General features: G+C 35.9%; 1 protein-coding gene across 1 annotated transcript in view; it reads left to right on the top strand.

The window, feature by feature from the left end:
- The window catches only part of LOC149787081 (toll-like receptor 4), a 31,307-nt gene extending 19,822 nt beyond the window's left edge, over positions 1–11,485 (top strand). Inside the window, exon 2 of the mRNA XM_089977605.1 lies at positions 4,296–11,485. Within this exon, the coding sequence (XP_089833731.1) occupies positions 4,317–6,644 (2,328 nt within the window). The 5' untranslated portion in view covers positions 4,296–4,316 and the 3' untranslated portion in view covers positions 6,645–11,485. The remainder of the gene's footprint in view (positions 1–4,295) is intronic.
- The last annotated feature ends 651 nt before the right edge of the window (positions 11,486–12,136 follow it).

Genomic DNA, 12,136 nt, shown 5'->3' with positions numbered 1-12,136 from the left:
TTATAAGACTGTGTTTCAACAAAAGACTATCAGTCCAATGCCAAGACAAAGGCCACCACAGACGCACGAACACTTTCAGCGTTAGATTTAATTTTTATTTCAACTAAATTTATTCAGAACTTTTATTATTAGGACCTGTGTACGAAATGATGTGAATATTTTTAATTTAAATCGCAATACATAAAGTTCTCTTTAAACTTTCTCCCTGTATTCATGGGAAAAAATTATTTGTTGAATTTTTATTTACAAAGCTTGCTATGTCTCACTCTTTTCTATTACTTATTTTAAGACCATACAGTGGTAATAATAGCAAGATCGTGTATGAAAACACATGTTCCTCGTCTTTTTTGCTTAACTGCTTTATATGTTATGGCTAACTAAATTAAGAATTTACTTCAAATGTCAGACCAGGATTAAAAAATATTATCATTAGTATCATGAGTTAACAAACTGTTATGATTATTGTCATCTCAGCAATGAATTCGTAATCAAAACATATGAAATTTACCTTGATGTTTCTAAATATAGCATATACATTCGATTGTATCCTGAAACATGAATAAGGTGAAGATATGAATGAAAAAATATAACTAAAGAAAGCTGTGTAATGAAGTCACCTGAGATATGAAGTTAAAAATGGTGACGAGTATGCAATGCGATAGTTTTTCCTCTTTTGTTTTGTATTGCCATCGACCTTCGCCTAGTGTGACCAAAAGATATACATAGATATGTTAATATGGTAGAAGCAAAAGAAAGAATTTATTTATGATGTCACCTAAATGTCATACATTGGCACATTGGGCATTTCCCATATTTGATTAATATTTCTAGCGTTTAGTAACTGACGTTAAAGTTATAACTCACATTTTATTTTCTAAGCATTTCGAATTTTCCAGACTGAAATTATTGGTTAATAATTAATTAATTAGTTTTTATTAGAAAATGTTTATTGAAATCTGAGGTCAAGTAGAATCATATACAATAATTATAATTATTAATTGGAATAATTATTCAGTCGTGAATAATTGTATTATTGATCTGTCCAGAAATTCATTTGGACTATAATTTGTTTATCGAATTAATTTATTTTGTTTTCATAACAAACTTAAGATCCTTAGACATAGACATTCATAACTTTTAGTATTAGGATATGTGTATGTAATTTAAGAATTATTAAGAATTTAAATCGCAATACCGAAGGTTTTGTTTGCACTTTCACTTTGTATTAGAGGGAAGTCAATTATTTGTTGAATTTTAATGCTACAATGTTTATTACTTCTCACTTTCTTGTATTGCTTATTGTAAGACCATACTATCGTAATAATAGCTAAGCTCGTGTATTGAAACACAGATCTTACTCGTCTTTTTACGTAATTGCCTTATACGATAAGGCTGACAAAATGAAGCCTTTACCTCAATTTCAGCCAACAACTAAAAAATATGATCACTAGTTAAGTTGCTATTATGATCGCCATCTCAGCAATGAATTCATGATCATAACAAAAGCAATTTACGTGGTTGTTTCTAAACATAACATATACATCTGATTGTGTTCTGAAACATGATTACGGTCTAGATACGTAAGACAAAATATAAAAATTTCCTTGTTTATTTGTGTTGTCTAGAAAGTTCATGAATGTCCCTTCCGACACCCCACCCCCACCTGCGGTCAATCATAGCTTATACATAACTAATAGCGTGTCACGAATTTGCATTTTTAGACTTAACTGCACACGCCTTCTATGTTTGCATACTCCTCACCAATTGTATTTTATTTATGAGCACCAATAAACTGATATCTACAATTTTGCATAAGTAATGGTTAGAGCTATTGCAAAAGGGTCAATACAAAATATCATCTGTCTGCACGCTTGTATTTGACAAACTATTTCAAAAGGAATCACTTATTTCTCTCTCATGTATATGTATAAGTCGTACGTCTTGTTTCCTACATACAAGGGTCCAAGTGTCTTTGCAACGTTGAGACTTTAGGTAAGATCATTTTTATAATTTGGTATGAGGCATGAATTAGTTAAAATATGTTGAATTATTCTACAAGAAGATCAAATGTGCTATATCGCGGTAATATATTTTTTGCGATTAAGTGATATTAGTAACTGCAGGTTGGAACAAGTTCGTCCGTATTTATAAAAGGGTTTTTCTTCTTCAAGCTTGGTTAAATACTTGCACTACTTTACGATTTCGTCCTCGTTTTTATGTCATTGTTTATTACCATACTGGAATGCTTTAACCACGTAGGCATTTTACAGATAAAAGATAGTCAGAAGACTTCAAACTATCATAACCACTTGGGTCGTACATTGGTAAAAGATTATCAATTTCAAGGCGCAGTTCCTGAAAAAGATTATGATTCCGACATGTATTTATAAAGCAGAAATTGTCTTGCATCAATAATGAATGTGAACTTTTAAAATTTCTAAGATATTTAATTATTAAATATGTAAATGTTTCAAACGTATCATGTGAACGTCATTCTGTTTTAATCTGAAAGTCTTCAACGCATCTTGTACCTGTATTTGTTGCGATTTTAATTGCAATAAACAACATAAACACACACTATTTTCATACAATTTGTCAAATCATGATTGCGTCATTTAGATTCATTTGTTTAATGCTATTTTTCATCACATGAAACCCAAGAATGAAAACTATTTAACACATAATAACTGTTATCTCAGAAAACCCTAGACCAAAAGCAGATCGAATATATGAACAAAAACAAATCCCGAAAATGATGAAGAAACTTCAGTAAACACGTCATATGTTCCATTCCCTGCAAAATTTGTAGGTGAAGTTTATAAATTAAGACACGATTTCTACACGATGTATATCAGGTGACGGGCGATAGCCCATAACATACTCAGCCTGTAAAGGAGTCGGCCATAACAAAGTCGGACCATTACAGATTCGGCCAATAATACACTCCGCTCATTACGGAGAAGGCGGTTCTTACATTTGATCTGGTATGGGTAACATTTTTTCTTATTGAACACTAAACAGCAAACAATTACTTGCTGTGGATCTTTGAAAGAAAATGTTAAAATATCGCATGTTTAGAATTTTCCTTATCAGTTTATTTGCTGTTAAACTTAAAGTGTGTGTCAAAGTGGTCATTTGGGCTCAATCACTCGGATTATATTCAATATTAATTGTTATTCTACAATTTAATACTAATATATCTGAACAACATCAGTTCAGTCGCTATAATTGAATATTTGGTACCTGATATGTCATAAAAATAAAACTTTCAGAACAAAATTGTTCATTCTAAACAGGTTCTAAATTGAATGTCGAAAATGTACTGCTGATACTAAATTTCTATAAAAAATACGTAACTAAGGTTGGTATTGATAGATGGAACTAGATAGGGCACAGACCGGCAAAGACATACATTTTTAGACTAACTAAATACATACAGAAGAATTAGAAATGTATGCTTTCTCTGTGTGCTTATCTGTATGCATTTTTAAATGTCATTGTGATTAAATTAATATAGACTACTTACAAGGACAGAGATGCTTTAAACTTAAAATACTGGAAAAATGTTTCCTTTTGATATAAAATATACAGTACTCAGATGAAAAGTGCGACTGTAAGCACGTGTCGGCTCATGTCTGCAGTTACACGTAGTAGGGTAGACATGTGCTTACTTTCAGCTCAGTTCAAATTAACATAGAGGCACGGAACGCTGTTGACTATGCATTACATAAGTTAATTATTGTGGAATGGTGATGTTGGTCCCTATAGTTCTACTACAAAATGACCGTTGGAAGAGAAGCAAAGTGATTTTGAATTTAAACAAATAAACGACCGTTGACAAAAAGAATATTATACGCGCATTAATATTATATAAATCTTGGGACCAGTATGTAACAACATGGCCGAGTATTTTATGGACCGATTTGGGTAGCCCGAGTTTGTTATGGGCCGATAACTTTAATGGGCGGATTCTGCTATGTATTGAGGAGTCCCAGAACCGTCTATAAAATAAAACATATATATTAGTGCAAACGTAAAAGAACCCAGTTGTTTTTATTTATTTGCAGACATCTAATTTACTATTCATAAATTGTACCTTTCATACACTCATCACTGCAAAATGATTTGTTGCAAAACATTCACAAAGGTTATATATATAGTTCTTCGAACCTTGCATCGATACTTGTTCCAACTTACCGGCCTACATACCTACCTTCCAACCTACCTACCTAATTATTTCAATTCTTAAACTATATTGATATGTTATTAACTTCATTGCACGGCTTATATTTCAGAGGATTCCATATCAACTAAAAATGAGGACTGACCCTGATGTCTGCCTTTTTTTTACGTTCGTGACCTTGATAGTAATGAGCACAGCAAAACCATGCGCACCAGTTTGTCAGTGTAGAACTTCTGGGAACTATTCAAGCGTGTGTGTGTTTGACAAACATGTTGATAACAACGTTACAGCAGACGCTTTCTTTGATTTTCCTGTTGAAAACATTACAAGCTTAAGACTTGAATTCAATAACAATGAGAATGTTAATTCTCTAGAATTTCCGTTTGAAGCATTTTTCCATTTAAAATTTGTATCCTTGAGAGAACTGTACATTGTCAGTAATATAACTACCCCTGCAAGAAACCTCTCACTATTTCCAATAGAAACACTAGAACCTTTGCCGCGTCTATCAAAGCTTTCTTTCCATGTAAAGAATGCAAAAATTGTTCCGGTTAATATGTCGTTAAGGCTCAAACTTAGATACCTAGATGTTAGTACCTCGAGAGACCTAAATTTTGATCAGCTCTTCAAAATTGTCATCATATCAGGGTCATCTTTAGAAGAAGTTTACGCAGAAGGTATAAACGATGGTCATTATTGGACATTTAAAGGAATGCTTGATGATGAGTTTTTCACTTGTTTTCGAAATACCAGTCTTCGAGTGTTGTACATACCTGAGTCAAACATAAAGATACTTGCAAGTCCAAATCTAAACCTTTATGTCCCATCCTTAGAAATTCTCGATGTGTCGCGAAACGATGTTTTCATCGACCAAGAAACCTTTAAAGCGATACTACAATTAAAAAAATTGCGGAAACTCATTGCTTCAAATGTTCCTTTTCCCGAAGGTAGAATGGAGCAATCATGCGAAGATGACAAATCGGAGCGTCCTAGAGAGGATCATCTCCTTTGCAAATACTTTCATAATGAGACAAAAATACGACCCTTACAGAGTCTCGAAGTGTTTAACATTGGCGGCAGCACTGACTGTCACAAAATCAAAACTTTTTATTGTGTAGGTCGAAGTCAATGTCTTTTCCCCAATGACACTGTACTTCGCGAACTATACTTAAATCACCTTTGCATTTTGAGAATGGACCTGCTTGCAAGTGGCTTAAACCGACTCGAAACATTTGACTTTTCTTCAAATTTGTGCGAATATCTTTCTAGCCGAGCCCTTTCTGAGTTAACAGCTCTCAAGACACTACTTTTAAACGGGAACTCTCTTTCAAAAATGGAGAAATCTAATCCCGATGAATTGAGCGTTCTGTTCCGGGGTAACCCTAACCTTGAGGTTTTGGATCTCTCAGCAAATGGGTTCACCTGTCTTCCCGGAGACATATTTATATTCAATACAAAGCTGGAGATTTTAAATGTTTCAAATAACTTCTTACGCAATACTGACTGGCTGTCACATAGGTTGGTCAATCTGCAATCAGTAAATCTAAGTACAAACAGTCTTACGACCATTGATACTCGAACAAGACAAATGATTGACGATTCTGCACATGAGTATAATAACTCGACTGGCGAGGCCGGCGGAATTCATCTTAAACTAGCCAACAATCCAATTAGTTGCAGTTGTGATCAGGAAGACGTCTTACGGTGGCTGTCAGCTAAACGTCAGTACATTTCTGATATTAATGGACTTTTTTGCGCCGAAACTGGGGGTTTAATTTCACTTTATACGGACGACATTGATTCCTACAGTCATAGTTGTAAGTTTCTGAGGTATAGAGGTCTTATTGCGCTATGTACCATTCCAATCATAGTGGCCATCTGTGTTGTATTATACCTCCGGCATTATAGGAGAATCCTCAGAATCAGACGAATCCGCAAGCAACTCAACGAGTTTGTTTATGACAATTTCCACGTGCAGCGAAGATTTCTTCTGTACCTTGCATATAGCTTTTCTGATAGCAACATTGTGTTAAATAAAATTTTTCCTGACCTTGAGGGAAGACTCCAGAAGGAAGTCGGGCAGAAGGAGAATCTAGTGTGCATATCCGATCGAGACTTTGATGTTGGAGTAAGTATCTCAGATGAGATCATACATGCCGTCACTTCATCGTGTGTTGTGCTATTTATCATCTCAAAGGAGTTTGCGCGCAGTCGATGGTGCGAGTTTGAGGCGGAAATAGCCCTGTATCAAGGAAAACCAATCATCTTGATGACCCTGGAAGAGGTGAAGGTCAGATCCCTTCCCTCTTCTTTGAGAAAGGTTTGTTTTAAATGGACAAGACTGGAATGGCCAGGCGCCGAGAACCAAGAGAAATTAGAGGAATTTTGGAAGAAGCTGGTAAAAGCCATCATTAAATACACAGCTGATGCTAATAACACACCAGATGATGTACATGTGTAAACTAAAAGCTGACTTTCTATCAATGTGAGGTGAATTGGAATAGATTTTATCCCTTGCATTTAGAACTCTGTTTGAGTCACTGCCATTGGGAAAGAAATCTTTGCATTTTTAGGGGAATAAAGTCCTAGGTACATGATACACTGAAATTGGAGACAATCGGGTCAGTCTAAAGTTTTATCAATATGTTATTGTTTTCAATTAGTTTTAATTGTTAGAATTTTATATCCACATTAAATAGAGTCTGCACGGAAATAACACATTTTGCTTTGGCACGAAAATCTCGTGAATCCAGAACATTAATTGACGAACAAAATATATATCAATTGTACCGTTTGTCTTAGGTTCATGTTAGTCAATATAGACTCTAGTGAAGATGCAATACCGTTGCTAGTGAAAACAAGCCATCCGTTTCATAGCTTTCTTATGAAGCCTTTCCTGTAAACATTCACATGCATACTTGTTTTCTAAAGTAGATTTGGTCCTGATGAATATAATAATGAACGCCTTTTATCCCCAGTTAGGCTCTGTGCCAGATTATTGGTACATGTTGACTTGTTACAAGACTCTGGAGTTCAAATTGAATTGATGCCTGACATTCATCTTTCTGAGTCACATATAGTCTCGAACAACGAAGAATGGCAACATATGTGATATGTTCAGCAACTATGTATGTAGACAATATAAAGGCAGGAATCAGTTTGTCTCTGCTGAACAGACTGTTTTAACGTATCTTATTTGAATACTTGCTAGCAGTTTATTGGTTAAGTACTAAATGTTCCGATTTTGAAACAATACTAATCAAATAATTTTAATGAAATAAAACTTAACATTATATAATGTACCATAATTGTAATGAAATAAAACTTAACATTATATAATGTACCTTTAATTCGTTTCATCGCTCAATATACTTACGTGTGACGTACGATATTTTATGATAAATTAAGTGAACATCTAGGATCTGCAAATTTTTATGTATATGACTAGGTCTACAAGATCTTCAGCTAATGAATTTTTTTTTACCTGCATTGCTCGTGGTAGGTTATTCCCCACTCATCCAACCCCATCGTGTTTGTGTGAACCACTTTCTGATATTATCCTCTAGATATCGGAGCCGGACTCACGGCATAAAGGGCACGTGAATCAAACCATTAGAACAAACATGGCTGAGCTACCCTGGTGTGCCTCGGGCAAGGCAATTAACTCCAATTACCTTGGCTCTAAATAAGCTATTTGTATTAATGTGAAATATCAAACAAAAATATTCTTTGTATGAAGTAAACATATATTTTTCAGCAGTTTATTCGTTAATCTATTTCACTGACCTCTTTCGATGTTTTGACGAAGTCAAAAGGAGATTAGAAAGTTAATATTAAACACATTGCAATCCTTTCTGTTTTGATCCTTTTCATTTAAGAAAAGTCTGGCTGGAAGTTTCTCTTTGAGTACAAATTGCTTTCTTTATTTAAAATTAAAACGAATACATTTTTCAAAGTTAACAGAGAACGAAAAACCAAAACCGATATTGAAAACAATAAAAAATGTATTACTAGATACATTATAAATAATATTTTCTTGCTAAGAGCAACGTTTGTAAAAAAATCGTATTTATATTCTAGTAACTGTGTATTACCGATTTAAATATTAATATGAAACGAAAGAAGATAAAAATACTAAACAAAACATGCTACTTAAAATATAATCTAGTACTAAATGGGACTTTTGAAAGTTTTGACTTTTCTACCATCTTAACTTGCCTTTTTTCGATGGCATTTTAGCATTTCTAGACCTGTTGTAACAAGTGTTCTTGTGTTACTTTGATTGGTGAAATGAAATAATTTGACTAATAAATAATCATCACTAAAACCTTTTTACGCTACTTTTGCAATCTACGATAAAGTCGATGGAGCGAATGCATAAAAATTGTAGTGACTTTTCAAATTTAAAGGGAATTTTATAATGTCTGTAAATATCGAGTTCTCTTCAGATAAAGTAGCGTAAATATTTCGTCACCATTGTATCTACCTCTATTGAATTCAGTAGTGTTGTTGAAAGTTTAACGCAATAGAATTTACATGGCGTTAGAGGAACAACTCTGGAAATTCCCTGTAAGAGAAAATGCTAGTGTTGGAAGAGAAGTGAAAGTTTCCTATAAAAAAGATATGTCAGATAAGTGTATTGGACTGGAGCTAGTGAACAACATAGAGCATAGTGTACAGATTCTGTGTTTGATTCTGGATAGCAAATGAATTTACATAGCAGGTGCTACTCTTCTAATTCCGTTCCTGAGGATGGGCTAACTCTTGTACACTGTGTTGTTTGTAACCTTGCTAACGTCGGTATTGTTGTACATACAGTTTGCGCTACCATAGTTGGTGTTGATTTTGTAGGAGATGTCTCCTTTTTTGTTACGAGCATCCTGAGATTTAGTAAACTCAATTATCTCACTGTACGAGCGATCCATGCTAGTATACTTCTTAACCTTATTGCCCCTCGAGTATATCATGGGTTGTATATTACTCAGACGGGGAGACTTCATTGTCCTACTGGTAGTATAATATGTATTTGTAGTTATACTTGGCGGCGTATCCCGCGACGGTGTTAAACTGAGGTGGGGCTATCTAGTAGGAGTTGTAGTTTTGGTTCTAGTTATAGTTGATTTGTCGCTCAGGATTTTGGAAGTGTTGACGCCATCGGTGGCATGAGTTGGAATGGATATTAAACGCTCCCTTGTCTTCGCATCCTTATTTATAATGGTCGTCGGTCTTCTTCTCCTATGGGCACTACTCCAGTAATTTTCAGTTGTTCTCTCTTCCCAAATGACCAATAACGTCATTCGTCTTACTTGCGTTCTAAGACTCTATGCTGATGCAACATTTAGGCCTATCACGTTTATTGCATTCTTTTGACGAACGCTACGCTTTATAAATCTCAAACATGTTCGTTTAGAAAAAAAGATCCCCGTACACCAACTACACATATCAAATATCAAAGAACCCAAAGACATAATAGTGCGGACCTAAAATATTATTCTTTACATATTTTACACACAAACACACCATTACCAATAAAACACACTCTACTTCCTACCAACACATAGTGGAGAAGAAAAGCTCTTCTTCAAAACAAAAAACACCCAAAACATCACATACAGTCAATCAGCAATCCGAACAAACACACACTATCAGGAAAGTAAATTCAGTTAGTGTGAATAGTCACACTACTCCACTTTCACACAAAACAAACAGTCAGTAGTGTAGGGACAATTGTTTTGTTAAGGGAAAAGAGACACACACACAATACCAACAAAGACTATTATTGTTTGGCAACTTGCTCGGTCTCTCTTTTCTAGAGATCTGATTAGCCATGATAAGGGCTGATTTTGGGAGCTCCAGATGCACTGGTCAATGCCTGCATTTCCCAGGTCTAGCATCACACACACAACGTCTACTCCAATTATTATCTCAATTGATGCGTGTTGTTGGGAGTTTTGATGGTTGCTATTGTGAGGTTTAACCCCATTTTGCAGCACACGATAGGCTAGATATGGCTGCCAGTATTAATGGTGGAGGAATAACCTGGGAAAAACTCGGAAAGAACCACCGACCCACAAGAAGCTACTGGCAAGCTTTCTCACATACCCTCATTGGCTAAATCCGAGACACGAACCCACGCAGACAGAGGTGAGGTGGCAGTGATCCGTAACGGAGAGCGCTTTAGACCACTCGCCCACTCGGGGCCCCGAGTTTGGAGGGAATTTGAGTTGCTTCAGAACCCCAATCTTCTGTTTTAGAGGTTCTAAAGACACATTCCCTCCTTGCTCTATGGCTCGTCGGCGGAGGCTACTGTCGCTTAGGCTTCCATTCTTGCCATTGCCTCTTCAATTCCTCCTCCCAGCTCTCTATCTGGTCGACAGCGGCTCTCGGTGGTGGTATTGGTTGTGGTGCTTTGCGTTGTGGTGTTGACGGTGTCCTCACCACAGGTTTGACCTCACAACTCTGAAATGAGGCAAAATTGTTTTCTTCTTTCCATCCACTTCTTTTTTCTTTATCTTTTTCTCTTCTTCAAGCTTGGCTGATTATTATATCGACTCCATAACCAACTCGTCTAGGAGGCGAGGAGCACATTCTAGGTTCATCTGAATTCAAGTAACTTTGCAACTAAACTCATCTTTTTGTTGTTCTTCAGGCAACGATGGGTGGCCAGACTAACTGATTGACTGTTGGATTTAAGTCGTTATCGAAGATTGAGAATATATGACTATTTTGTACCCTCATACGAAGGTTTATTAATTATTCGCGGGTGAACGAAAAAGTGCCCCATTCCCCAGCGCATTTATGCACGCACGGTGTGCTAATTAATTTGTCAGATTTCGGAGCATTTATGCCCTACGGGACAAACGATGGGTTGGAAACACACATGTCCATCGTGGTAGTCTGTATCTATGGTAAGACGCTTGTTGGGCATAACCACCCATTCAGTTATGTGATTACACGCTCATCGAGTCACCTGTTATTTTAGAAAAGTGGGAATAGTCACACATTTCTTCAATTTGTGGTCCGAGCAAGGTAGGAGGAAAAGAAAATGCCAAGGGGCAACCTGCTCAAACTGGATGCACTGAAAACCCTGGTCGTACTTTTAATCCATTTTAGTCCGTTTTTCTAATGGACATTTAAGAATACCAATGGTGTGTGAACCACCTGTGCAATTATCCTTATCAATGATAGTTAGACAATTTTCCTTACATGTTTCATATGTTTGAATTTTGTGTACATAGTTTACTTTTATGTTACGAAATAAAGCGCAATCATATCTGTATTAGGTCAAAGTGACCAGTGAAATTTTGTTCATTCATATTTGGGAAGAAGGTATAATTTTGAACGTGTATTAAAAGGATCATGGTTGTGTCGTAAGTATTATCAAAAACTGTTTTCAAGTCACACTGAAAACCATTATGGCAAATAAGGCAATCAGTAGCCCTTAAAAAGGCTGTTAGTGGAAGAAGTCTATCTGCTTGGAGCGGAAGTATCTATCCAGATGTTTCGGTACGTCACTGGAACGCCTTGGACGACTTCTGGGGTACTTTTCTTTCTATACCTCGATTACAGCTAGATGGGATAGCTCAACCCGATTTCGTCTTCAAGTCCATGGACGTTATGTAACCCTCTAACGATAACCCATGCAAGCGGCGTGGGACAATCAATTGTCTGTTAACATATGCTTTCATGTTTGTTGCCGCTTTCCACCCTCTGGTCTGTGAATTGTTGGTTTTTGTTGCTTCTAACTCCCTCAAAACATCATGATCTTCGATGTTCTGGATATCCGGTATATTATTTGTATAGTGTTCTGCGATTATCAATTGACTAGCTTTATCATAAATATGCTGGTATACTTCCGTGAGCCTCTTTGTTAGGATCATCCTTTTCTTGTATTGGTTTAGATGCATCTATTTTGGGTGACTTAGTTGATATAGAGCTCCGGACGGGAATCTT

Source organism: Sinohyriopsis cumingii, chromosome 12 (genome assembly GCF_028554795.1).
Source record: "Sinohyriopsis cumingii isolate HCF-2022 chromosome 12, ASM2855479v2, whole genome shotgun sequence".
NCBI lineage: Eukaryota > Metazoa > Mollusca > Bivalvia > Unionida > Unionidae > Sinohyriopsis > Sinohyriopsis cumingii.
This window is presented reverse-complemented; position numbering and strand designations above follow the sequence as displayed.